Below are 27,173 nucleotides of genomic sequence, written 5' to 3' on the forward strand. Positions count from 1 at the left end.
TTCCAACAAAGACTGTAGATAAAGCTCAAGGTTGCCACTTCGTTCAGCTCTCAGGTTCTTTCTCAGGATTCTAAGTAGGTCCAGATACTGAAACCAAAGAGGGACAGTTCTGGACTCAGATAATCGTTCTTTTGCACTTTGAACTATTCATAGATAAGCTCTGCTGCTTCCGACACCTGCGCTTCATCTATGTTATCTCCTTCAAGGAGCGACTCGTACGCCTTTTTTGCCTTTTCATGGGGTTCTGGTAGCATGTCATTGCCATCAAACGCTCTGCTATCCAGTTCTGATGTTTAAAGGTTCTTATAAAGGGCTACCTCCAACAGACCATGGCCTCGTACAGCACGAGAGACGGCTTTGCCTTGTAACATACTACGCACAGTGTTAGGCGCGTATGCTTGACTTAGGATTTCCAAAACTCCCGAGTCAGCCATAAGGAAGCCAATGGCTCCTAGGAAACTCATGCGTGTATGAAACCCACCTAGGACAACAATAGCATTTCTTAAAGCACTTGTGACAGGCTCTGCATCGACGATACACTTCGGCTTCCAGTAAAGTGGTCGGTCAAAGGTAATGACTAGAGTTTTTTCCAGCTCGATTAGCGCGTTCGTTAGCATGCATAAGTGTAGAATAAACAGAGGAGATATCGCTTGGGTTGTGGTTAATCATTGGCAAAAAACGAATATTCGACTTTCCCGGATGAGGTAGCTTTTGGTGTATTGACCACAAAAAGGCCGACCAGCTCATGTATGAGCTTTTGAAAAAGCCAGAGATGCGCCAGAGTGTTTCAGCTTTCCATTCATTGTCATGAGTGTCACCACTGTTTGTCAAGCAAACAAAAGTCCTTGGTTGCGACTTAGTGGGTTTTTGGTCGGTGTAGAACGGCACGGTGCCGATTGACTTCATCTCATCTCCACTTACTTCTTTTCTTGGCACTGAAAGCTCCGTTGCCGGAAACTCAGGTGTAGACACTTCAATAAGTCCCATTCCATGAAAGGTATTCATGCCGTCGATAGTAGTAACATCATGATCGACGTTGTCTCCTACATACTGAAAAAAATGTGCTTTCTTTTCGGACTCTTCCAACAACGTATGATTTACTGCTACACATCTCTCAAATTTTTTACGTCTGAGTACGAAGAGCAGAAGCCAAGATTGTGCAGTGTGTCAATTAAAAATTGGGATGAGAAATGGTGATGCAGCTGCGAAGCCAGTACAGGAGACATTAAACCACGTGGTCTGCATGCCTGCATTATAGCCTGTCCGATAGAAGATATTAGACGAGGCGTGTCGACCCCTATCGATGAAAGCAGTAGACAAAGAGATGGGCACACGAAGTTCAAACACTTCTCTACTGACGATGTCTCGTTAAGAAATTCGTAGGAATCCTTCCTTGTCGTAATGGATTTGATTTCACTTCTTATTATCTTTCCAACGACTTTGATGAGCTGATCCCTTTCTCAATTTTCACTATCTACTTTTTCTCTTGGTGAAATTGTCGTAATATCCTGTCGACCGTATCTCTAAATGTTACGAGTGTCTCTTTCCCATTTGAATCGGACACAATCACTTGTTCGCCATACTCGCTGACTAGCAAATCTCTGGCTTGACGAAAGCTGTAGGCCAAACTATCACAGTCAGTTTCAGAGAGAATATGAGCCATTTTTCTTAAAATGATCGTCTGAGGTACAGGTTCTTCACTGCTGGCATAGCACCGCTTTGCTTCTTCGAGAGCAGCTTTCCTTTCACTACCGCATGGTCTTCCCTTCCTTTTCTTTGATGGAGGCACGTCACTCACTTCTTCTTGACCATAGAATTTTTGTGGAACCCCTTTTCCTGTCCTGAAGTTCACTGAGCATATTTGATGATAAAAGGCATCCTCTGCATGAAGGTCAGAAGTCTTCGAATTTATCCGATCAAGCACTGTCATGGCCCACTGATCGTTCCTGCTCTTACACATTTCACTAATCGAGTAGTCGAACCTACTCGATCGGAGTTTGTACTGCATAAGCTTCAGCAAATTCACGACTTGTGATCTTGCATAATTTCACTGCTTGACCACAGAATAGGCAGTTCTTCGAAAAATCAAAGCGTGGAGCTGAAGATCTGGTCGGGGGGGCTGCAATCGGCTCTTTCTGCTCAATTCTCCTTTTATCGTTCTTTTCTCTGTCGATCCGACGTCTGTCACAGAAGTTACGACGACACGCGGTGTGGACTTCATTTCCAGTCGTCACAGCTATGCTACTACCTCTTCCTTTGCTTGCGTTATTCATGGCATCGGCTCCTTTCTCGGATAATTTGGTAGTGTTTTCACCGGGTTTGATGCTGCTTTGGCATATTGGACAGACCATGTTCTCTTCATTGACGGTTCTAGAAGAAAAAGAGACTGATCATTTCATACAACTTGTTTTTTCAGTAAATCCAGGCACAATTCAATCGCAATTCAAACCATCGCCACCTAGAAGAACAAATTCAGCTTGAACGATACACAGTAGATGGCATTGCACAAATGAAGTTGAAAAGCAGAAATTAATATCCGCTCTTTTCCAAAATCGGAAGCATAATTTTAAACACTATCTCACTAAATACTTCTAATCAACGCTCGCGGATCCCAGTTTGTTATTTTTGTCTTTTCTTTGAGGAAGTAAATAAAACGGCACAAACCTTGTATATAACCTTGAAACCTATCTAGAATAACCAAATCTATCTAGCCAATCATCTAGAAAGTACCATGGTAGATGGCTCCACTGATTAGATCAGTTAGAGAATGACACTTAGGAATGGAAACCGCGAACTGCAGGGGGAGTCTGGAATGCTGGTATGAAATTAGACTGTTCGAGACTCATATTCTAAGGCGCCATTTCTAGCTTGATAGGAAGTGGTGAATCAACCGACAAATGATTAAAATAACTAGTTCACGTAGGTCAACTTTCACAGTGGATTTAGGTAAGATGAGGTACTTGACCACGTAAAATCAAGTTTTTAACTTCATTTTCGAATTCACCGCCATTGATTCCAAAGGAAACCGTCAAATAATGCAACAACCTCTTAATTTCGAGTTTCCCCCCTCCCCGCCCTTTAAGGGTGGAAATGGGCATTAGGGTATGAAAAAAGGAAAATCTGAATTCAGATTTGGAGTCGGCATACTTGATTTGATAGAAAACGACTATTTAAACTCAAAAATATTTATAAACACAAGTGGGATTTTTCCTCTCATTTTCCCCCTTCAAGGGCAAATTTGGGATACTTGTGCAAGGGGGATTCGGGGGGTTTTTTTGTGTGATTAAACTGATTTTTCTGAACATTTTGGTGTAAAAAAAAATCTGTTGCAATTTCCCCGAGGTTTGACCATTTTTTTCTGTATCTTTCCTCCACTATATCTAAAAAATTTGATTGGAAGTATTATAGGAAATGATGGGTGTGAGGGGGGGGAGGCATTTGCTCTCCGATCACTGTCGACTAATTCTCTCGGTACTAGTCCTCTCAGTTTCTTATCGAATGAGCACTCTTTGAAGTTTCTACGACAACGCTTTCTGTAAAAACCTTATTTGCCCCAAGGACATAACTTAAAGTCCTTGTCCTAAGGGATGTGGGGGGAGGGGGTTTTGTCATCTTCTAAGATATAATTTCCAGACTTTTCAACTACGTTGAACAAAATGGCTGAATCAAAATGTTGATCGGAAGCATTCGGAGAAGTGATAGTTGTGGGGAGGGGGATATTAGCCTTCCGATCATTTTGACTATCAAAAGGGGCACAAGCCCTCCCAATTTCCAATCGGATGTGGCCTTTTCGAAGTTTCTACGACAGCGCTTTCTAAATGAACCTTGTATGCCCCCAGGGCATAACTTACAATCTTCGCCTTGAGGGCTGTGGGGGGGGGGTGTCATTTTCAAATACATAATTTTTGAGTCTTTGAACTACGTTGAACAAAATGGCTATCTCAAAATTCTGATTGGATGTGTTTGGGGTATGGGAGGGGGGTTAGTTGCCCTCCAATCACTTTCCTATTATTAAAAAGAGCACTAGCTATTTCAGTTTGCAATCGAATGAGCCCTTTTTGAAGTTTATATGACAACTCCTTCTATATGAAGCGCTCTGGCCTAAGACCAAAAAATAAATAATACATTGTAGTTACTTAAGTTTATTAATAAAAATAGGACTTACAAAATTCATACATAATACAGGAAAAATAAAGCCAATCAACTAAATCTTCTAGCCTGCCCATGAACTTGCAACGGTAAGTTGTCCTAGGGACGTGTCAGGAAAAGAAGAAAAAATGAGAAAATTTTAGTACTAGTTATAAGCACAAATTAAATATACCAGAAATACCTATAATACAGAATATATATATATATATATATATATATATATATATATATATATATATATATATATATATATATATATATATATATGTGTGTATAAATAAAAGTGCATAATTCTGTGCTGAGTTGCTACTGGAGTCACCGTAACGACAAAAAAATCCAAATAATTCACTATGCTCCTTCACATACCTCAAACAACAAAAGAAAAAGAAGAAAAAGAAAAATGGTGAATAACAACTCAGGAATCCTCAATAGGATACATTTTCCCTTGAATTTTTTTTCTAAATTTTTTCAAACCATTCTATATCACTAATTATCAGTTTTCATTCAAAGTTCAAGGAGTTAACAGCAAAACAAGTTTTTCTTTTCTTTCGGATAAAATCCCTGCTTAAATTTAGACAGATTGTTTAATCAACTAGTTAAACCAAAACTTAATTATCGTTTTTCACCTGTGTGGCTTTGTGCCAATATTGTATTTTTTTTTTCGAACTGTGGAAAAATTGTCTTATTGCTAGGTAATGATAATTGCTAGGTAACGATACTGGATCAAATCAAGAAGCGATCAAAGGTCTACATTTTGTACATTGATAAGTTTATAAGGGTGTAAATGGCAGACCAAACACAAAAGGCCGAGAAAATGCAAAGTGTCCAGTTTTTGCAAGAAATTAATTTTAAACTCGATTTATTACCGGCGCTATCGCAAAAAGTTAATGCGACTCTTGAACTTTCAGATAGCATTGATGCCGTACAAGTACAGTTAAGTATCATTATTACACAGTTATCTAACTGTGCTAAGACAAATGAAGAAATTAAAAGAGAGCTGGAAAATGTAAAATCAAACCTAGACCAAACGAATCGAACGAATTCAATGATCTATAATTATACTCCTCAAGACCTCAGCGATTATGCTCTGAAGCGAGAAATAACGGGATTATTAAACCGTACTATGCCGTCTCTCGAAATAAATCGAGGTGATATACGTGACATTTTTAGATTGAAATCTGGGCCGATAGTAGTAAAGCTAAACTCGGTTAAAATCAGAGACTATATTTTAAGAAACAGTTCTGTATTAAGAAGGTTTGGTCTATCGGTGGCTCCGGATTACACAGCTGTACTAAGGGAGGCCCGCAAACACTTAAAGGAAATCTTGACTCTTTCGCAAAATGACGACCGTGATGCAAAGTTATGAGGTGACAAACTGTTTATCCAAGGCCGATTAATCAGGTACGATGGAAATTCCATTGTCGAGATTAAGCGTATTTTGAAGCCAGTATAAAATCCTGGTCCACCTCTTAGTGCTAGGCCCTCAAATGATCCCAATAATATTCCGATGAGGCTAGATAGTGATGCTGAGACATTGGTACCGTCGACCAGCACTCCTCAGGCAGTATCAACAACTAAAAGACCTACTAGCGCTATTGTCACCCCCTACTGACCTGCATCCACCAGGTACTCGTAATGTGGCACGCAAAGGAGCCATTCGCCAAGAGAGAAGTTTATCGAAACACATCGTGGTGGTTTCTCACGTGATTTTTATGACAATACACACCGAGGTGTGTTAACGGATATGAGTAACCGCAGTCGCGAGTATTATCATGTTGCCTTTACCCCGACTAAGACTAGTAACGAGAAATTTCAACCAAAGGCTAGTGATGTTAACGTGCTGACAGAAGGCGTAGATACAGAGGAAATAGAGGGTCATATACTGAGTCTAGTGTCATGGAGCATACAGGGATTACGTGATAAGTTGAACTATTTATATGACGATTTATTTTCGTTTGATGTGATTTCCTTACTGAAACATGGAATGATTACTCTCCTATATCATCTCTCCCCGGGTGTTCGGTAGAACAGATCGTGCGTAATGTATCAAGAAATAATAGACATTATGGTGGCATTTTGGTTTTGGTTAAAGCATCTGCTACTGAAGGTTGTGAGAGAATTAATAGTAGGTCTGAAAACTTGCTTTGGCGGTATATTTGTTTTTAACTGTGGGAAGCAATTAATTTTGGGTGTAGTGTATATACCTCCACAGAATAGTTCGTATAATCGAGAAAATACTTGGGAAATTTTAGAAGAAGAATTATCGTTAATACAAGAAAGCTATAGAGATCTGGAGTGCGTGCTGATGGGGGATTTTAATGCTTATACCGGCAAGGAGGCTGAGATCACAGATGTGTTGATCCCAAATTTAGATGATTTTGTCCCAATTTGTTGTAGAATACCACGAAGCAACAAGGATGAAAAAAGAAAAATAAATGTATTGAGGAGAAAGCTCCTGGTGGTGGGGAACATGATCTGATGATTGCGAATGGTAGGTTTGGGAACGATAAGAGTAGGGGCAAATTTACTTGCCTTTCGGGTCCAACTCCAAGTGTTGTAGATTATGCGCTAATTAATACGCAATTTGTACCTGAACCAATCAATATGGAAGTATTAGATTTAGCTGGATCTGATCATAGAGCTATTAAGCTTGAGGTGAAGGTTGGGCAGTTTCAGGACCGCGGTCCACGAGTAAGAAATTCCTACAGTGTGAAGTATAGAAAAATAGGTTTAGAAAAACGAATTAGAAATGATTTAACAGATAAAGATATTGAGGCATTTAAAAGGGAGCTCTTGGACTCGCACGTAAAAAATAAGTTGAAAGTGTTAGAAGACAATGAAAAAGATGCACACGGTGTAATTATACAGTTAAATGAAATAATGGGCAATTGTGCAGTATCGTTTGGCCTGACAAAAAAGCTAAGAAAGAATGAGCGGTATTTTGATTTGGATTGCAAGTTAATGAAAGGAGAAGTGAAATATCTATTGAATCGCTTGAATGAATGTGAAAGCGTGGAAGATGAAAGTTTGAGGTTGGCTAAATATAAAGATAAAAGAAGAGAACATAAAAGTTTAATAAAACGGAAAAAAAGAGTATGAGAATAAGAAGAAACTGGACATTGCTGATGATTTTATAAAAGTAGATTTTAAGAAATTTTGGGGCTATATAAGGAATGATAGTGGGAAGGGAGAAGTTAATACCCAGGTTGTTCCGGAAGCTGATTCATGGCCTGATTACCTAAAACATTCGGAAGGTGATTGTGTAGATCTTCAGGAGGTGGCGCATACCCCAGAGATGTTTATTTATCCTATGAGGGAACATTATTGTGATTTAGTGGGTGATGTGAATGGCCAAGAGATTAAGTTGGTATTCAAGAATTTAAAAGGTGGTACTGCTGCGGATGTTGATGGTATACCAATAAAGTTATTTAAGAATTTTCTTTCCATTTTTATGCCGATAATTGTTCTTCTTTGTAATAAAGTGTTAACTTCAGAGCAATGGCCAAGTGTTCGAAAGACATCATTGTTTATACCTTTTTTAAGAGAGGAAGCCCGCAGGCTCATGAGAATTATTGTTTAATAGTGCTTGTCCCTGCTTTAAGTAAGGTATTGGAGAGAATATTAGATACCAGGCTTTCCGTTTGGTTAAATAAAAATAATATAATACATGAGGAACAAGGTGGTTTCAGGACAGTGTATGGGACGATAGTGTGTTTATTTTAAAGGTATTAATAGATAAACATGGAAAGGAAAAAACTTGTCTTTGTTTTGGATTACTGGACCTACATAAGGCTTTCGACAGTGTCGACAGAGAGTTATTGAAAGATGTCATGCTATAAATTGGCCTTCCCCATTTATTTGTTAGTTTGATTCTCCTAAGTTGTTTAATATTTTTATCAATGATTTTGTTGAACTTTCTAGAGAATAGATGGGCTCCGAAAGTTAGCCTAGTAAAAAGTTAGCGAAAAGTTAGCCTTAAATAGTAAAAAGTTAGCCTTTTATTATTTGCAGATGCTATTGCTTTGGTGGCTAATAAACCGCAAGATCCTCAGACGCTTTTGAATCTCATAGAAGAATATTTGCAGATAAAACAAGAGCTCATATGGCACTTGTGGTGAGGTCGGAACCTAAAATTAGACTCAGTACTAGAGTTATCGATTTCATCGTCCTACCACGTCAAGAAGCACCGAACTCGCCAAAGCACTAGAAAATCCTCCGACTCTCCCAAAGAGATCAGATCCTGTCCTTTTATGTCAATCACGTATCTATAAATTGTACTTATTCACGAACTCACCAATGTACTAGAAATCCCCCCAACTCCTTCACAGAGAGTGAATCCGGTTCGGTTATGTCAATCACGTATCTAGAACTTGTGCTTATTCTTCCCATCAAGTTTCATCCCGATCTCTCTACTCTAAGAGTTTTCCAAGATTTACGTTTCCCCCCTCCCCTTCCCATGTCCCGCATTGAGACATGAGATCTTTCTATATATCAAGTTTTGTTAAAATCTGACCACCTATTCGTAAGATAAACATACCTCCATTTTCACGATTTCCCCTCCCTTTAGCCCCCCACAGATGGTTGAATCGGGTAACGACTGTTATCAAGTCAATTTGTGCAGGTCCCTGACACACCTACCAATTTTCATCATCCTAGCACGTCCAGAAGCACTGAACTAGCCAAAGCACTGGAATTCCCCCCCCCCAACTCCCCCAAAGAGAATGCATTCGGTCCGGTTATGTCAATTACGTATCTAGAACTTGTGCTTATTCTTCCCACCAAGTTTCATCCCGATCTCTCCACTCTAAGCGTTTTCCAAGATTACTGGATCCGGTCAAGAAAATGCCAAGAAAACTCATTCTTTAAGCTAAAACTATTTCCGAGAGGAATAGTATGTCTAGAAAACGCACCAAAATGGTCAGAAGTGTCACTAACAACAACAAGGAGGGAATCAGGGTTAACAGTAGAGACTGTATTATCAATACATGTCGCGGATATATTCGTGACCCTCTTAGGTGCCCCCAAAATTTTGTAGAGTTTTAGTTTTGTAATGTCTGTACATTTCAACCCTCCCACTTCACTAACGCATTTCTTGTATTTTTACAGTTTTCTGATAAACATGTCATCTATGATTACTATCCTACGTCAATTGATTAACGAAATCTTTGAAGTGATTAGACGCCCAAAGTTTGATATAATCTAAGCTTCAAAATGTTAGGATTAGGGAACTTTCCTATTAACCTAGGGCTCCTCTAAAAAATATGAAAAAGTAGTCTGGAAAAGTTATATCAGCATATTAGTCGTTCATTGTCTTAAGTCTTATGAAGGTGATAGCTGATAATGTCTTAGTACAAATTAAAAACTTAAAAGTTGTTTATGTAGAAACTGATGTTTTGAAGGGAAGGCGCTATGAAATGGAATGGCTGTTCTTTGTTGGGCAGTGTCATTTTGTCTCTTTTTATCATTTAGGACAATTCTTTGACATGATTAACCAGTCTGTTAAGGCCATCGATCTCAAATATTATGATCAGGATATAGAGCTGTTACGTCTTCTCAGGAAAGCACGTATTTACTGGAAACTCCTGGAAATTACGCAAAACTCATGTTTAGAGTTGTTGAAAGTTATAGATGGCGCTAACTTCAACTTTTTTCCAGTCAGAATTTTGAGACTTTTGAACTCGGTGTATTTGATTCAAGCTTTTTTTTTCTTTGTTTTGAAGTGCTGGCTCTAACCTACAGTGCAGCGATCTTTTCATTATTTTGGTCTAAAATAAAAGTTTTTTTTTTATGGCTCAGAAATTGTATTCTTAAAAGAAGTCCAAATTTTTCGGTTTTTGAAAGTGTAATTTGCAAAAAAAAATGTTACTTAGTTATTTGCTGGTTCTGGATATATATACTATAAACTCGGAAGATGCTAATTAGAAATAAAGTATCTATGAAAAATGGTAATTTCCTGTAAAACTTTGTTATATAAAGATTTTCTCAGTTGGATGAAGTTTAATTCATACAATGTGTTTATTGGAATCACTGCTAAAAGAGGAATCTTCATCACTATTTAGAATTTTAAAAAAGGGATTAAAAAAAAACAGTTTTCAGTGAAATTTTGAAAGTGAGTCCTTACAGACAAACCCTCCCATAAACTTAGAGCGTTCAAACTTAAATCTTTTTATATAACTGGGTTATCCTGGGTAACCCATTTTTATCAATAGTAAAAATCATTTTGAAAAAGACTGTGTGGACGGGGATTTGTGTGTTTTATATATATATATATATATATATATATATATATATATATATATATATATATATATATATATATATATATATATATATATATATATAGAATGGAGAGTTGTGTGTGGGAAAGTGACTAGGAGCTTTGTGTTTATGGTTTATGGGACGGGAAGCCGTGTGTCTTGAGAATTCTTTGAGAGAAAACTAGATACGCAATGAAAAATGTTGGCACCTTGAAAAAAAGATAACCTGAAATATTTTTTATCGTAAATCTTACTGAATTTTAGTAATTAATGAAGCAAATTGTTCATGAACTGTTTGTTTTTATTCAGTTAAATGAAAAATAAAATGGAAGCTTGATGTTTTGCGTTTTTCTCTTCATCAAGTAGTTTCTATAAGTGTTTGAGCATGTAATCAAATGATATAAATGGAATACAAAAGCGAAATTAGAAACAAGTTATAAGTGTCACAGAGGACAATAGCATAATGAGTTACCCTCAATGAAAGAGCAAACAGATATAAAAATCGAAAAGTTTTTGCAATACCAAAGCATCACTTTTTCACTTGGTTTTCCAAAATCTTAAGCCCTCTCCCCCTTTGAAAATTCTTTTTAGGATCCCTCCCGGGAGATAATATTTATGGGAGTCTAGACTACTTTAATTTTTATAATCTCACTTGTTCGTAAAATTGTGTAATTTGTATTTAACAAGTGGCATCAGCATGAGTTTGACGGATCTGTTTCTTCATATTGTTGCCTGCTATACTCTCTTTTTTATATCCTCTGACTGCAATAAACATGAACTAGTTACAAAGAGAAACAATTTTGTAGGATTCAGGCTGATTTTTCGCTAAATTAAAAAAAATAATAATTATGATCATAATAACTTGACTATCATAACAATGCTATAAAGAATAATAACCATTGAGCAGTTTGATCTTAAACCTTCGAGTTCTTCGAATTGTATGGATGGTGTGCGACAAACAACGAAAAAAAAATTAAGCGAAAGACTAAAATAAACGATGATGATTTCCATTCAGATATTCGCCGAAAATCACCCTCGTTTGATTTTTTATTTTTGTTCGTTCATCGTTTTGTCGTACCTCTTGTATAGGCAGTGTTGCATCAGAACCTATTTAGGTTTTTATAGATGTGTCGTGTTTAACAAATTGATTTATATTTCTTGCTGTAATTTTAGAAAGCTGAGAAGAGAGAGCTAAGTTTACTAGCTGATGAAGAATCGCGTGATAGTAGCTCCATGACTTCTGCGTCCAAAAGGTTTAAACGTGAAACCGCACTCCTGGGAGAGAGGTAAGCAATGCTAAAGTTAATTTTTGACAGAAGATGACGAATTTTGTCAAGTGAAAACGACGAAGCGATGTTGTTATGTCAATTCCGGCTGGTATATCTAACTGAGGGGGAAGTTTTTCTTATGTCTTCCTAGAAAATTTATTTTATAGAAAGACCACTTTGAATGCCTATCTGAAATGAAATGCCAGTATGTTTTCCAGAACATGTGCACAAAGTTTTTGTTTATTTTAAAGACGGTTTTGTCAGCCCGACAAACTAATTTTCAACTCTGATCCATAACTGAAGTGATCCGAACGTTCATGCACGTGAAGACAGTCTTTTCTGGCAATACGGCGTATAAAAATGGTTCTTTGGTATCTATACATTCTTGTTCTTGGATTGCTAGCATGACGGGTAACCGTATATCAAATCACTTGATATAAATAAACCGTTAAAAACTTAGGAACCAGATTGCAAATGCAAACTATTGTGGATGCTGTTGTAGATAGCATAATTATGCTATCTACATAGGCAAATAACTAAATTAGATAATAACTAAATTAATAAATTAAATAATAACTAAATTAATAAATTAGGCAAATAACTTTGCCTAAGCTTTGATTTAGAAAATATTTCTTATTTAGCACTGTACAAGGAAAGAAACTTCCCTACTTCCAGCGCTTTATTTCCTAGCTTCTTAGTACCTTATGTAAAATGTTGTAGTCTAAAATATTTTGTCTTCATTGCAGTTATTTTTATTAATTTTCGTCTTACTTAGCTTCCCTTTGTTTATTAAGATTATTACGGGCACGATTAGACCTAAAGAAAAATGTTCCTAAGTAGTATTGAGATGGTCTGCATAATTTAGGTTAGATATACCCTGACCTTTTTACCGCTGCCGTATGTCATAAACTTGCTCGTCGATTGACAAAAATTTAGGTGGGGGAAAATATTTTTCAAAATCAAGGGGGGAGCAAACTTGTCTTTTTTCAATGAAAACACCCCCCGAGAAAGGTATTTTCTTTTTTTTTGGGGGGGGGGGAGTAAAAAATCTAGGAGGTGTACATGTCTTCTCTGCATTCCCTTTTCCCAAGTTGACACCACTGCTCAGTAGTGTAGATGAAAGCGGAAAGGATGCAACCTTGGATTGCACCTACCTCTACTTTCAACCATTCTCTGAGATCGCTATCTACCTTTATTCAAACGATCATATTTTTATTCGGTATTAGTAAAATCTCATTGTAAATGCGTCTTAAGGAAGGTCTGTCTCAGTAACACAATTATAAGGGGGATGGAAGCAACCTTGTTTTGCACCTACCTCAACTTTGAACAATAAATTGTTTTAGAAACATACATAATCGTCCAAACAATTTTTTTTTATCATTATCGTAAATATTGGAGTGGTTACTGGGTGTTCTAAACATAAGTAATTCTTCGAGAAAAGGAAGGAAGAAAGAAAATAAAATATTTTCTTTTATCTGTTTTAACCACTTCATTTTAATTTTAGTTGTATGGAGGCAATGACGGCTTCCAATATAGTTGAGTATGTTTGGCCGCCCTATGACCCCAGAGCGGAAACATGGGTCCTTCAGGAGCATATTTCAGAGTATTTGGATATCAAATCTTTCAAAAGACGGTTCCCAAAGCTGTGGAGAAGATCTGTTGAACCTGTTGAAAGAGACTTTCTTCTCGAAAATGAAATTGTTACAATGAAACAATCTGATTTAGGTAAAGTGGAATGATTCTTTATTCATAATATTTCCCATCCCTGGCCCTACCTTAAGGGAGGTGACACCTTCAGGACCTCAAGGTCTTAATTTTAACATCGAGGTCGTTTCTCTCCTCCGTCATAAATGTTTGCCCCTTTCTGATGTTTAGATGGGTAGCCAGTGCCTATCAAATTATCATGGGACAGTGTCGGTGGTAGGGACTATGTGACTCTACTTGGGCTCTAGGGAATAATCGTTTATATTATTTGGCTATTCACGTGTCTAATATTAAAAAAAAGTCTCAATTCTTTCGAACACTTAAGTTATTGTGCTATTGCACTAATATATATATATATATATATATATATATATATATATATATATATATATATATATATATATATATATATATATATATATAAATATGTATATATATATATATATATATATATATATATATATATATATATATATATATATATATATATATATATATATATATATATATATGATTTATTTGATTTTTTTTTTGTCTGTGTCATTGAGCTGACAAAGGCTATTATCATGAGCTTCGGTATGTCTGGAAACTCCGGATAAAACCCGTTTAATGTTTATGTAAATAACCAAAAGTTGTAAAACCAACTAATCAATTTCCAACACTTACGTGTGGAAATTAAAAGCAGTTGTGATGTAAGTGAATTCTAAAGGCTGTTGTAAAATAGATTGTTCTTTAAAAATGATTTTAATCATCAAATTGATAGAATGTAAAATTGATAAAATAAAATGGTAATAAATCATGAGTATTAGCATTACTATTTTCTGCCTTTTAATTTTGATTGCTGTTTTTTAATATAATGTATCAAGAAGTAACGAAGGAGTAATACTGGTCTTTTTGTCTTTTTTCTTTTCTTTTCTATTCCTTTTTTTGCCAGTATCAATAATAAATACAAATCTCGCGTAGCTCTATTGAATTAAAAGAACAAGCTTTTTCAAAATCAATTTTTTTCAATATCAGAATAAATATGAAGAATAACAGAATTTATCCTGTATACTAAAGGGTCTGCCACCACACTCAAAAAGAATGACAGCTATTGTCTTGCTCTCAACGCTAACATTTGAACGGTACTTTAAAATATTTTTGTGTGTAATATGTTTAACCCAGCTGTTAATTCTGAATTTATTATTTACTGATTGCCTGTAAGAATATTTGATCTGAAAATTTTATCATTTAACACAAATGCGAACAAAGAAGCCTTTTTATTTTTGAAGTATTGTTAAGAAAATATTTCGTTGGTGCAACATCACTGTTCTTTCCTGAAGAATTAACAAAAAAAGGGTAAATTTTTGTGTAAGGAGTAGGGTGTTGAGAGTTATAGCAGCCCCTCATACTTTCGTTTTACTTTACTTTCGTTTGAGAAAATTTATGTTCAGATTTAATTTCTATTGATTTTCAATATCAGATTCAGGGTAATTTGGAAAATTTGCCACCAAAACATATTTCTTTGCATATTTCAATTTTTCTCATTGGAATAACGATTTTGACATGAAATCTCGCATCATTTCTTTTTTTTCTAAGATGAGACTCGTATACTCCACTTTTAAAAGTACTCATTTTCACAGTACTACATTTTTTTTTCATTTTTCCAATATTTTACAATCATCAGTTCGATTTGAGTAGATTATTTAACCAAAGTTTTGTGGGAAAATAGGAAGAGGCGAGCATTCCTATAATCATGTAGGATTAAAAAGGGAAGGTCTTTTGGCCCCCACAACTGTTTTTGCACAAAATTTATGAGTCATAATCCCAAAGTCTCATCTTTCTACTGCAATTCACTGATCGATTTTACTCGTCCTTTGATTCAATGAATTATGAATTTGTATTCTAATAAAGAACCTTTCAAGCAAAGAGCTATTAAATTAATACTTATTATTTCCATCACTGGGACACAAGGAGTGCCCTTTCTTTAATATGCTTTTCATACTGTCAAGCCTTTTTGCATAAAGTCTAAATGTATTTTAAATCTGCGTTTTACTGAGTGGTTCACTATTATAAACGAATCTACTAGCCTATTTATAAATAAATATTGATTCAACTTGATTCAATTGATTTAAGCCTTCAACCAAGCAATACGCAAGGGTTCTCGGTTTATTGAGGGGCAGGGGGGGAGAGTTGGAAATGTAAGACAGTATAAGTATGTAGACAGTATAATATTGTAGAATTATAAACACTGTGAGATTTCTTGGGAACTTGGTACTAAAGGCTCTTCTGTGTGCGTTGGGTTTAAATTGATTGGGCGATCTTGCCATAACTTTTAGAGCTTGGATAAGAGATCTGACTAAACGGATGAAACTAAAAAGCTGACTCATACTTTCCTGGAAATATTAGAAAAACCGTTTAACTTTGTGTTTTGTACTGAAGACGGAAATTGGGTTTCAATTAAGGTTAAATCGTGGTAGCTTTTTCGGTTAGACGGAGTAGAATTTTATTTTTTTTTAAAGTTCAGGAAAGGGCAGTCCCTGAAAAGTTTCTAGCATACCTTCGTTTAAGAAAACGCTAAAAATCACCTCAAAAGAATTATTATATCCATAATTCACCCGTTTTTGTAGTTCCCTGTGGTGTTACCCGCTTTGATTGACAAGTTTATCGACAAAAGGATGTAAAATTCCATTTTAACATTCCGTAAAGTTCTGTAGGTTATCAACAGATTTCGATGGGAGAATTTGCTAACGAGCCCTTTGTCTTTATAGCGGTCAGCCGACGCTGATGCTCGCAAAATGATTTTAAGGTACAAAGAACAAAAGATACAAGATCAATGTACGAAACTTGTTTGTTAGAGTTATATATCCTTAGGTGTTACAAACAAACAAAAAATAAATCTAGACCCAGAATGAGCATTTTGATAAATCGATAAAATGATTTAAAATAAAGAAAAGAAGAAGATTCTCTAGTTCTTTCAAAATTTTTTTTTCTAATTAAAAGTTCCATCAAAAGAATCAGAAGTTGGATCAAAATAAATATTCTATCAAAACATATGCAAGTTCTAGCAGAAATTTGAGAACATATCTCGATTTTTCTATTTTTCCATTTTGATAATTACCTTTGCTGATATCGAGCACCATGGGGGCATCCCTTTAGAGTCAGAGGAAAAATTTGAAGATCAGAAATATATTAGAAAGAGATTAGACATGATGCATGCAAGAAATAAATAATGAAGAAACTTGCAATATTTGCTTACAGTGAAAATTATGCTGCAAGCTTAATTTAAACACGTTCAAAATGAGCTTGATTTCCTCTAGTGCTGTCCATGATTCTTTCCGTAAACAGACCTATTTATTAAAGTCGATAAAGAAGTCTGTACTGTTCAAAAACTGTTCAAAAACTCTTTTCTGGACGCGGTCAGAATATAATAAGGCAGCCAAATAAAGTTTCTGACAAGTCATGTTCTCTGGTTTAAGTGACAACAGACGAATCCTAAAACTGATGCTTTTTAGTTTGAAAGTAGTATTTTCAGAGCAGAAATTAATCTTTAGAAAAAAAGCAGCAATTTAAACCCAATTTTGGCCAACCGATTAAGATGATTTGTGAGGCATCCCTCCGGGTCAATGCACAATAGAGTTTTAAGGAATCGTTGGTTCAGGTATAACTTTTCCTCGACAATATATAAATTTGTCAGAATTTTTTTGGAACTTTACCCAACAAAAATCCTTTGAAAACCTTCAAGGGGAATCTTCCTCCATTTAGTGATGCACACGGTTGCTCGTAGTGCTTGCACCACCTAAAGATAGGACTTGCAGTGTGTATCTCATCAGTGTATATCGAAAGCCCACGAACCATGTATTTCGAATACACATAGATTAAAACTAATGATAGCTTCAGGTGATCAAATTTGATATCAAAATTCAATAAACAAACCTGAATAATATTTCTAAGTTCTAATATTGTTTTGCTTCTCAATAATTCGCTCTAAAATTTAAAGTGTGCGTAAATACGTATATGAATCACATAGTACCCCGATTCACAGTATACGAATCGATTCACAGTATACGAATCGATTCACAGTATACCTTCAAGGGGAATCTTCCTCCATTTAGTGATGCACACGGTTGCTCGTAGTGCTTGCACCACCTAAAGATAGGACTTGCAGTGTGTATCTTATCAGTGTATATCAGTGTATTTCAAAAGCCCAGGAACCATATACACGAAAAGGTGTATGCAATACATGGAAATTGCCAACAAAAGAAATTCCAAAGCATACAAAAACTAAATACAAGTTTAATAATACCTAACCTACAGACAAAATTACATGATCGCGCAAACTTTCCTTCTGTCTGAGCATTTATCTTTATACACACCAATTCCAGTCATTGTTCTTGGGTTTCTACTTTGAAAAGTGTTAGGAAGCTACAAATCAATCCCATGGAAAGATTTTCCCCTGAAATCAAAAAGCACCGGGCACTTCCGGAGAAAATGGTCTCAATCTTCATCATCTTTCTTATAGGGGGGGGGGGGGGAGAAGCGTATCCCTCTTCAGAACTCACACTCTCTACCATACCTTTTACCTGCTCTTTGCTTTCCAACACTAGATTTATCCAGATTATTAAAAGATTGTCGAAATCAATGATATTGAATTGCCAACTAGCCCCAGCCACACTGAATTCCTTGACCCTCTAAATTAAAATTTGCATATTTCTTTCTGTTGTTTTTAAGTGCATGGTGATTTATTGTTTTGTTTTATCTGTTGGAGCATTTTTGTAATATCATTTGTGTATCTCTTCGAAGACAGAACTAAGAATAGACATGCCACGAGGACCCAGACGATTTCTCCATAAATAACACATTCCCACCCTTTCTTGTAATGATCTAATCGGGGATGGCCACGAATTTTCAAATTGCTCTTTAACATCTCTTCATATGCAGCTCTAACTAGCGTGTCTAATTAACTTAATTGACTTCAACCAAAATATAATTATAATGTCTCTCGGTTTTAATGATAGAAAGTCAATGAGATTACGATTGCCACTGTCATGTCTGTCTTCTTCCAGATATGATCCTCCGCGAAAAGTTAAAAAGCTAATTACTAACCCCTCATTGTTGCTTGGAAATATATGACCATTCGTAATCAGTAAATTCTTAGCCAACACAAATTTCTTTTACAGGATTAACTGCCCTTCGAGTGTCAGAAGTTCTAGACGTACTCTACAGCGATTTCCCTGAAAAATACGATGAATACCAAAAAGCCCAAAAAGAGCGTAAAGAAATGGCGCGTAAAAAACCTAGAACAGATGGAATTAGTTCAGCCATGGACATCCGGACTCAAGCTTTAAGAGATGCTTTGTCATGGAACGCATCTTTCAATAAAGAGAGAATAGAAAAACGAGGCTGTGCGTTTGACTTACAAACCTTTCAAATTCATCGCAAAGTAAAACCGATAGAAGTCGTTGAGAGAGAAGAAGCAATGATTTTGTATCCAGTTGCTTTGTTTCCTGGACAATTTCAAGACGGAGTTAAATATTACACGCCAGAAGAATTGAAGTCGTTGCCACTCAATACAGTGGTGGCAGCACCCCCTGCAGATTTAAAGTCTGATGGTGAACAATCAGATTCTGACGATTCTAGTTCTTCTGATGACTCAAGGTTTTTATTTGTTTGTTTTTGTTTTTTAAGACTCTTTTAAGGGAAAAGCAAAATTCTGCGTTCTCTAAAATCAAACGAGACATTTCTGGGATAATTTTTTGTGCTCGAAAAAAAGCACACAAAAAATCTCTAAAATCAATCGAAAATTTCTGGAAATAGTCAGATTAAATTAAAGTTTTAATGCTTGAATTTTATTGTTCAATCGTTTTGAATGATTTGTGGATGTTCATCTAAAGTTCTAATTTGGGTTAAATCATAGTCACAGGTATGTATAGAGAGTGGGGACCTTGCCCCCTCCCCTTTCAATCCCTAACATCTCAAGGTTTTTAAGACAATTCCTATAATTGTTTGTATTTTTTATATCATTCATCTATGTTTTGAAATTTATTTGGGCCTATCCACCCCCCACCCCGTCCCTAGAGCATTGCAAACGTGCCAATATAGACTTATATTGATGATGAACGGAAGGCACTCCAGCATGCTCATTGAAACTTGTAGGTTTTATGCAAGGCTTTTGATAGTTTTCCACTGATTAGCTATCTTAGTGTATTTTACTGTGTAGTGCTTTGGGTCTATTTGGCCTGAAAAACTTGTTTGATGACACAGTGTTGCTGAGAAATGCACTTCGTTGAGGCGCGGTATCAATTATTACTTATAAAGAGTACTAGAACTCCATCCTCCGGCTTCGTGTGGCCATAATTTTGACAGGTTCAGCCGTAAGAAGATAAAATAAACACCCATTCGTGATTATTCTTTTTATGAAAATACTAATTTATATTTATGTTGGTAGAGGCAGTATGTTATTCAGCTTCTTTCTTCTTTTTTTTTCTTCTTTTTTCTCACCGGTGTCTTGGACACTCTTATTTCATTAGAGATTTATTTTTTTCTAATTTTTATTAATGCAGAAACTAAGCTACCGAGTTTTCGATTTTTGTTGAGTTTTACTAAGGTTTCAGACACACTGAATTTTGTTTGTAATATATTTTTCTTGAAATATCAAGGTCAGTAAAAATGAAATCTGGTTCTATAAATTGGTTTAGTGGAAATTTATACAACCATATACGTCTAAAAAAGTTTGGAAAACCCTGGAGCTCAATTTTCAGAGGCAACCCTGTAGCGTCACCTATAGTAAAGGCCGTACGGCTCCAATGTTTTATTTTTATTTTATTTTTTCAGAGGCACTTCATATGGAAGGGATCGTCGTATAAACTTTAGAGGGGACTCATTCGATTGGAAATCAGAAGTTATAGTGCCCTTTTAAGAGTCAAAAGTGATCAGAGGGTAGCTATTCCCCCCTCCCCTTCGCCCCTTTTTCCCCAAATGCATCCGATAAAAATTTTGAGATAGTCATTTTTTTAAAAATAGTCCAAAATTACAAAACAGAACTCCGGGGTCGATACAATCCCCCAAGACCCGGGAGCAGGAGTTGTAAGTTATGCCTTGGAGGTATATGTCGTTCTTATAGAAGAAGTGATTGTATAAACTTCAGAGAGGGCTCATTTGACTGGAGGTGGAAAGTTCTAGTTCATGTTTTAAGAGTCAAAAGAAATCGGAGGGCAACTAGCTGCCCCCCATCCCCTTTTCCTTCAAATACATCCGGTAAAATTTATAGATAGCCATTTTGTTTGAAATAATTCAAATATCATGCAACGAAAACTCCGGATAGACACAAGGCCCGGGGCAGGTTTTGTAAGTTATGCCCTGGGGACATATATGGTTCATATAGAAGGGTTACTCGTATAAACTTTAGAGAGAGCTCATTTGATTGGAAATTGAAACTTATAGTTCACTTTTTAAGATCAAAAGATATCGGAGGCAACTACCCCCCCCCCCCCCTTGCGCCCTTTTTTCCCAAATACATCCGATAAAAATTTTGAGATAGTTATTTTGTTAAAAACAGTTCAAAGATCATATAACGAACACTCCTGGTATGACACAAATCCCCGGCCCGGGAGCAGGTATTGTAAGTTGGGCTTTGGTGGTATATATGGTTCTTATAGAAAGGATGCTCGTATGGTCAAAAGATTGAAGGGCAACTAGGCCCCCCCCCGGCCTTTTCCCCCAAACCCAGCCGATAACAATTTCAGATGGCCATCTTGTTAAAAATAGTTCAAAAATCAGATAGTTAAAAACTCCGAGGATCAACAAAACCCCCCAGAGTCTGGGGCAAGTGTTTCAAGTTATGCCCTGGGGGCATATAAGGTTTTTATGTAATGGGACTCGTATAAACTTCAGAGATGGCTTATTTGATTGGAAATTGAAAGTTCTAGTTACTGCTTTTAAGTCAAAAGGGATCGAAGGAAATCTATCCTTCCCCCTCACACACACACATACACCCTCTTTCTTTTCCCCAGATGCATCTGATCAAAATTTTGAGATTGCTAGTTTGTTTGAAATAGCCCAATGATCAGATAACAAAAACATTGGGGTCAACATACCCCCTCCCCGATCCTGGCGGATGGTTGTAACTTATGCCCTAAAGTTTTATGGAAGTGGTCGTAAAAACCTCGGAGGGGACTTAAATGATTAGAAATTGAAATTTTAAGAATCGAAAGCTATTCAAATAAGCCGCCCCCCACCAACTCCTTTTTCCCCAAATGCATCTGATCGAATTTTTTATATAGCCATTTTGCTCAAAATAAACCAAAAATCATATAACAAAGACTCCAGGGGTAACACATTCAACCTGAGTCTTGGGCTAAGTATTGTAAATTATGCCCCGGGGGCATATAAGGTTTTTATGGAAGGTATGATAGTATAAACTTTGGAGGGGGTTCATTCGATTGTGAATCGGAATTTATGGTATCCTTTTTACCAAAGACAAAGTGATCGAAGGGCTACTAGCCCCCCACCCATCCAAGACCCCTTTTCCCCGAATGTATCTGATCAAAATTTTTAGATAGCCATTTTATTCAAAACAGTTTGAAGATCAAATAATTAAAACTCAGGGGTCAACACAACCCCCAGAGCCCGGGAGAAGCGTTGTAAGTTATGCCCTGGTGGAGGGGGCACATAAGATTTTATGTAAGGAGTTCTATAAACATCAGAGGTGGCTCATTTGATTCGAAATTGAAATTTCTATTTACCTTTTTAATAGTCATCAAAAGTAATCGTCGGGCATATACCCCCCCCCCCTCCCTCTCTTTTTTCCAACTGTATCCGATCAAAATTTTGAAATAGTTATTTTGTTCAAATTAGTCCGACGATCAGAAGAGAAAACTTTGGGGTCAATATAGCCCCCTTCCCAAAAAAAAATCAGGGAAGGGTTTTGACTTGTGCCCTGGGGGTATATAAGGTTTTTATGGCACTTGGTATTAACCAAGTGACATATAGCAATCGCAAATTCTGTCGGTCTGTCTGTCGGTCCCGGTTTTGCTACTTTAGGCACTTCCATGTAAGCTAGGACGATGAAATTTGGCAAGCGTATCAGGGACCGGGCCAAATTAAATTAGAAATAGTTTTTTTCCCGATTTGACCATCTGTGGGGGGGAGTGGGGACCGATTAATTCGGAAAAATAGAAAAAATGAAGTATTTTAACTTATGAGCGGGTGATGGGATCTTAATGAAATTTGATGTTTGGAATGATATTGTGTCTCAGAGGTCTTATTTTAAATCTTGATCGGATCTGATTACGTTGGGGGGGGTTGGAGGGGTGAAACCTAAAATCTCAGAAAACAATTAGAGTGGAGGGATGGGGATGAAATTTGATGGGAAAAATAAACACAAGTCCCAGATACATGATTGACATAATCGAAACGGATTCGCTCTCTTTGGGGTTGTTGGGGGGTTGGGGGGTTGGGAATTCTGAAAAATTTGAAAAAATGTGGTATTTTTAACTTACGAACGGGTGATCGGATCTCAATGAAATTTGATGTTTAAAGGGATATCGTACCTTAGAGCTCTTATTTTAAATCCCGACCGGATCTGGTGACATTGGGGGGGAGGGAGTTGGGAGGGGGAAACCTAAAACTTGGAAAACACTTAGAGTGGAGGGATCGGGATGAAACTTGGTGGGAAAAATAAACACAAGTCCTTGATACATGATTGACATAAACGGAACGGATCCGCTCTCTTTGGGGTAGTTAACTTACCAAGGAGTGATCGGATCTTCATGAAACTTTATATTTAGAAGGACCTCGTAACTCAGATCTCTTATTTTAAATCTCAACCGGATCAAGCATAATTGGGGGGGGGGGGGCAGTTGGGGGACCGAAATCTTAGAAAACACTTAAAGCGGTGAGATCAGGATGAAACTGGATGGGAAGAATAGAAACCTGTCTAAGATACGTGACTGACATAACCGGACCGGATCTGCTCTCTTTGGTGGAATTGGGGGGGGGGGGGTAATTTTGAAAATTGAGGTATTTGTAACTTACGAAAGGGTGACAAGATCTTAATGAAATTTTATATTTAGAAGGATCTTGTGCTTTAAAATTTTAATTTTAAATTCTGAACAGATCCTGTGACAATGGGGGGAGTTGGAGGGGGAAACCGGAATTCTTGGAAAACGTGAAAATTGGGGTAGATCAGTCATTGTTTTTATCTACTAAAAAAAAAAACACAGATGGCATTCAAGTTGTGCTCTTTCAGAATATGCCATCTTAGAGCTCCCTTAGGAAACGGAAAGGACAAGATAAATTCATAACGTGTTGTACAGCGGGTTGGACATTAGGTTCCAGGACGTGAAGAGTCAAAGAGATCGGAGGTCAACTAGCCCCACGCCCTCTTTTGCCCAAATCCATCCAATAAGAATTTTTAGACAGCCATTTTATTTGATTCATTTGATTGGACATTGGAAGTTCCAGTTAACTTTTTAAGAGTCAAAAGTGATTGAAGGACATCTACCCCTCCTCCACCTACGACATCTTTTCCTTAAGTGCATCTAATGGACTTAAGATTGTCATTTTCTTTAAAATAGTCAAACAATCAAATAACATTAACTTCGTGGTCAACATATCCCAAGAGGTATGTTCCCCAGGGTTATATAAGCTTTTATGGAAGAGGTAGTCGTATAAACTTCGGAGGGGACTCAAATAATTAGATATTCAAAGTTCTAGCTCCCTTTTTAAGAGTCTAAAGTGATCTGATGGTAACTAGCCCCTCCCCCCCACCAGGACTATTTTCCTCAAATCTGATCAATTTTCTATTCAGCCATTTTCTTCAAGATTGACGAAAAATTATATAGCAAAAGCTCCAGGGTTTCTTTTTTAAGAGTCAGAAGATCGGAGGGCAACCAGCCCCCCTCCCCTTCCCTCACACACACTCTTTTCTCCAAACGCATTCAATCCAAAATTTTAGATAGCAATTTTTTTCCAGACCCCGGGGGAAGGGTTATAAATTATGCCCGGAGGCATATAAGGTTTTTATGGAAGAGATAAAATTGGAGGGGACTCAAATAATTAAAAGTTTATAGTTCTAGATCCCTTTTCGAGAGTCCCAAGTGATCTGATGGAAACTAGCCCCCCCCCACCATTCGTCTTTTTCCCAAATGTGTCTGATCAAATTTTTGAGATTTTATATTTAAATTGATAAGATTCTATGAGATTTTATAATCAAATGTCACATCATAAAAATTTCTAAATAATTGAATAATAAAATAATATAATAAAATTACTGAAAACGGGTTATATTACAAATATTTGTTTTACTTATTGCAACATTGATAATAAACACGAAAATTACAGTAAAATTAAATTTGAAATGATGAGCTTTCAGCAATTAATATCATTATATATCGAATATTAAGTTTAATTTTATTAGTTCTTTCCAAGACTGTTAAAGACAAATATAGCTTCACTACAAACAAGAATCGGATACTGACCCTTCCCTAACTGAAGAAGTCATAACGCCTATTAAGTCTTTGATGCTTTACTGAAAACAAATTATATTACAAATATTTTCTTTTCCAGTTATTGTAGCATTGAAAATGAAAATGAAATCACAATGAAATAAAATCTTGAACTGATGATCTTTCAGCAATTAATAGCATTACATATAAAACATTCAGTTTGATTTTATTTGTGCTTTCCAAGACTGTTCAAGACACTTATAGTTTTCAGTAAAGCGCCAGTGAAGTAGTAGGTTTTAGACTTTTACAGTGAGAGAAGGAGGCAAAACCCAAGCTCTTGTTTGTAGAGATTTTTGTTCGTTTCAAGCTTGGTTCGCATATTCAATTTAAGTTCCACTCATTTATATTAGTACCTATTGTATGTTTAGTACCTGTTATATGTTTTTTTTTGCTATTATTGTTTGTTTAATTTCTGTTCGTTTCGTGTTTCATTTATTCTTTAATAGTAATTTTTGGTCGTTTTGAGCTTGAGTTGTTGTAGGTTTCTATTTCTTCTGATCTTAAATTTAATATTGCCTTTACTTTTCTGTAGAAAACTTCTTTTTCAGAATTAATAAGATTAATAAGATTAAAGAATTTTTTTTAATTAATAAGAAAAAAAGACAAGATGCAGATCAATGGGGTGTTACAATCGCCCGGTTGAACTTGCTGTGTACACAGGAAAAGTGTCGTAAAATTACCAAATTAGTGTTCCGCTTATTTTTTTTCAATTCATTGTTGCAACAACGAAGAACTTTGCACGACGTGAAAATTCTTTAAAATGTTGTAACAACCAAAAAGAAAGATTGTTGAAAATTTCGTTAGTTTTCATTATCATCTTAATCTTTTTGGGAGGGTGATTTTCCCCATTTTTTTTTTTTTTTCATTCAGTTTTGTTTCACAAAAACATCTTTATGATTGATTCTGAATATATTTTAAATCAAGGTCAAATAAATAAAGGTAAATCTAATAAATATACCAATTTAAACCACTTTTTCAGAATTTTGCTTATCATGAACTAGCAGTAAATACGAACAGTAAATAGTATTAAATGCAACATTTCTTTTGAAGAATCTAAAATACCCTAACGAAAAATCAAAAGATTAATTAAGATGTAAATGGTTAAATGGTATCAATTACGAACCATTAGTAAGATACTTTTAGTTTAAATTGATTGTATTACACAATAATAGTTTTGGGTTTAGTTCTACCTACACTGGCTGGTGTTTTTGTTAACGTTGAGAGAATAAGGAGTGAAATTTTTATGAAGAACCAGACCGAAATTCGGCACTGGTTCCAGTATAAAAGGAAGTTATTGAATGCACAGTGTAGGTTTATACAAGTAACAATAGGTTTGGTCTAAATCTATAGCATTTTCTTTTTTAGAGAAAATTAAAATGATGGCCCTCAATTTTACGACCAACTAGGTGGGCTATTTCCCTGTTTTCTATTATGTTTAGGGCTCCCCAATTAAACAAAAAACTCAAAAGGGCTATTAGTCTGATTTTTGTTTTTGTTTTTTCAAATGGCCCGCTCGAAAGCTGCAAGTCTTTGGAATGGTAGAAAATATATGAATTGGCACATTAACTGTTAATAATTTCTAGAGAAGATAAGTTTCATTTTTTTTTTTTTTATTTTTTTAGAATTCAAGTGTACAACACTCAGTATGGAGGGCAGTTAGGAATTTTGAGGCTTCCCTAAAACCCTGTTATTTGTTTGTTTTTTTTTTTTAGATTTTGGAGCCCGGAACATAAAATGAAATAAGAAATAACCAAATCTTTCTTAGCTGAAAATTACGGGGCATTTTTTAGTTTTTATTTTACAATATGAGAAGCGTTTACTTCAGCAGCTGTACTTCAAGCTTTATCTTTTACTCATTGAAGTATATATAGTCTTCAAATCGAAGGATCCGGATCGGAATGGCTGTTTTCAGTTTTTTGTAGTAGATACTAGCTTCAGGGTTCTCACAAATTTTGGATTTTATTGCATATTTTTTTATTAAGAATGCACCCGTTTTTTAGGTTGTTTCACCCTTCATATCTCTCAGATATCATATGTCAAATTCTATTTATGCTTATATTTAGAATAAGCATAAATAAAAAATTTGTTTTGATTCAAATATTTTATTCCATAAAATATTTATCCCATTGTTAAAGTTACTAAAAATCTGTTTTATCCAGGGTTCTCTTAAATGGGAAGGACGCTGTAGGCAACCTTACCTTCAACGCCTTTTTTAAATTGAAATTCGATATACACAAAAAAGTACTTTAGTCGTATTTCATTTAGTTTTATTTCAAGATACAATGTCGAATCTTATGGTTTAACCAAAG

The 27,173-nt window shown here is 35.9% G+C and overlaps 1 protein-coding gene across 1 annotated transcript in view; it reads left to right on the forward strand.

The window, feature by feature from the left end:
- The window catches only part of LOC136029403 (uncharacterized), an 86,224-nt gene that overhangs the window by 47,265 nt on the left and 11,786 nt on the right, over positions 1–27,173 (forward strand). Inside the window, exons 4-6 of the mRNA XM_065707767.1 lie at positions 11,580–11,692; positions 13,179–13,399; positions 18,538–19,015. Coding sequence (XP_065563839.1) covers positions 11,580–11,692; positions 13,179–13,399; positions 18,538–19,015 — 812 coding nt within the window. The remainder of the gene's footprint in view (positions 1–11,579; positions 11,693–13,178; positions 13,400–18,537; positions 19,016–27,173) is intronic.

This window comes from Artemia franciscana, chromosome 7, assembly GCF_032884065.1.
Source record: "Artemia franciscana chromosome 7, ASM3288406v1, whole genome shotgun sequence".
Lineage (NCBI taxonomy): Eukaryota > Metazoa > Arthropoda > Branchiopoda > Anostraca > Artemiidae > Artemia > Artemia franciscana.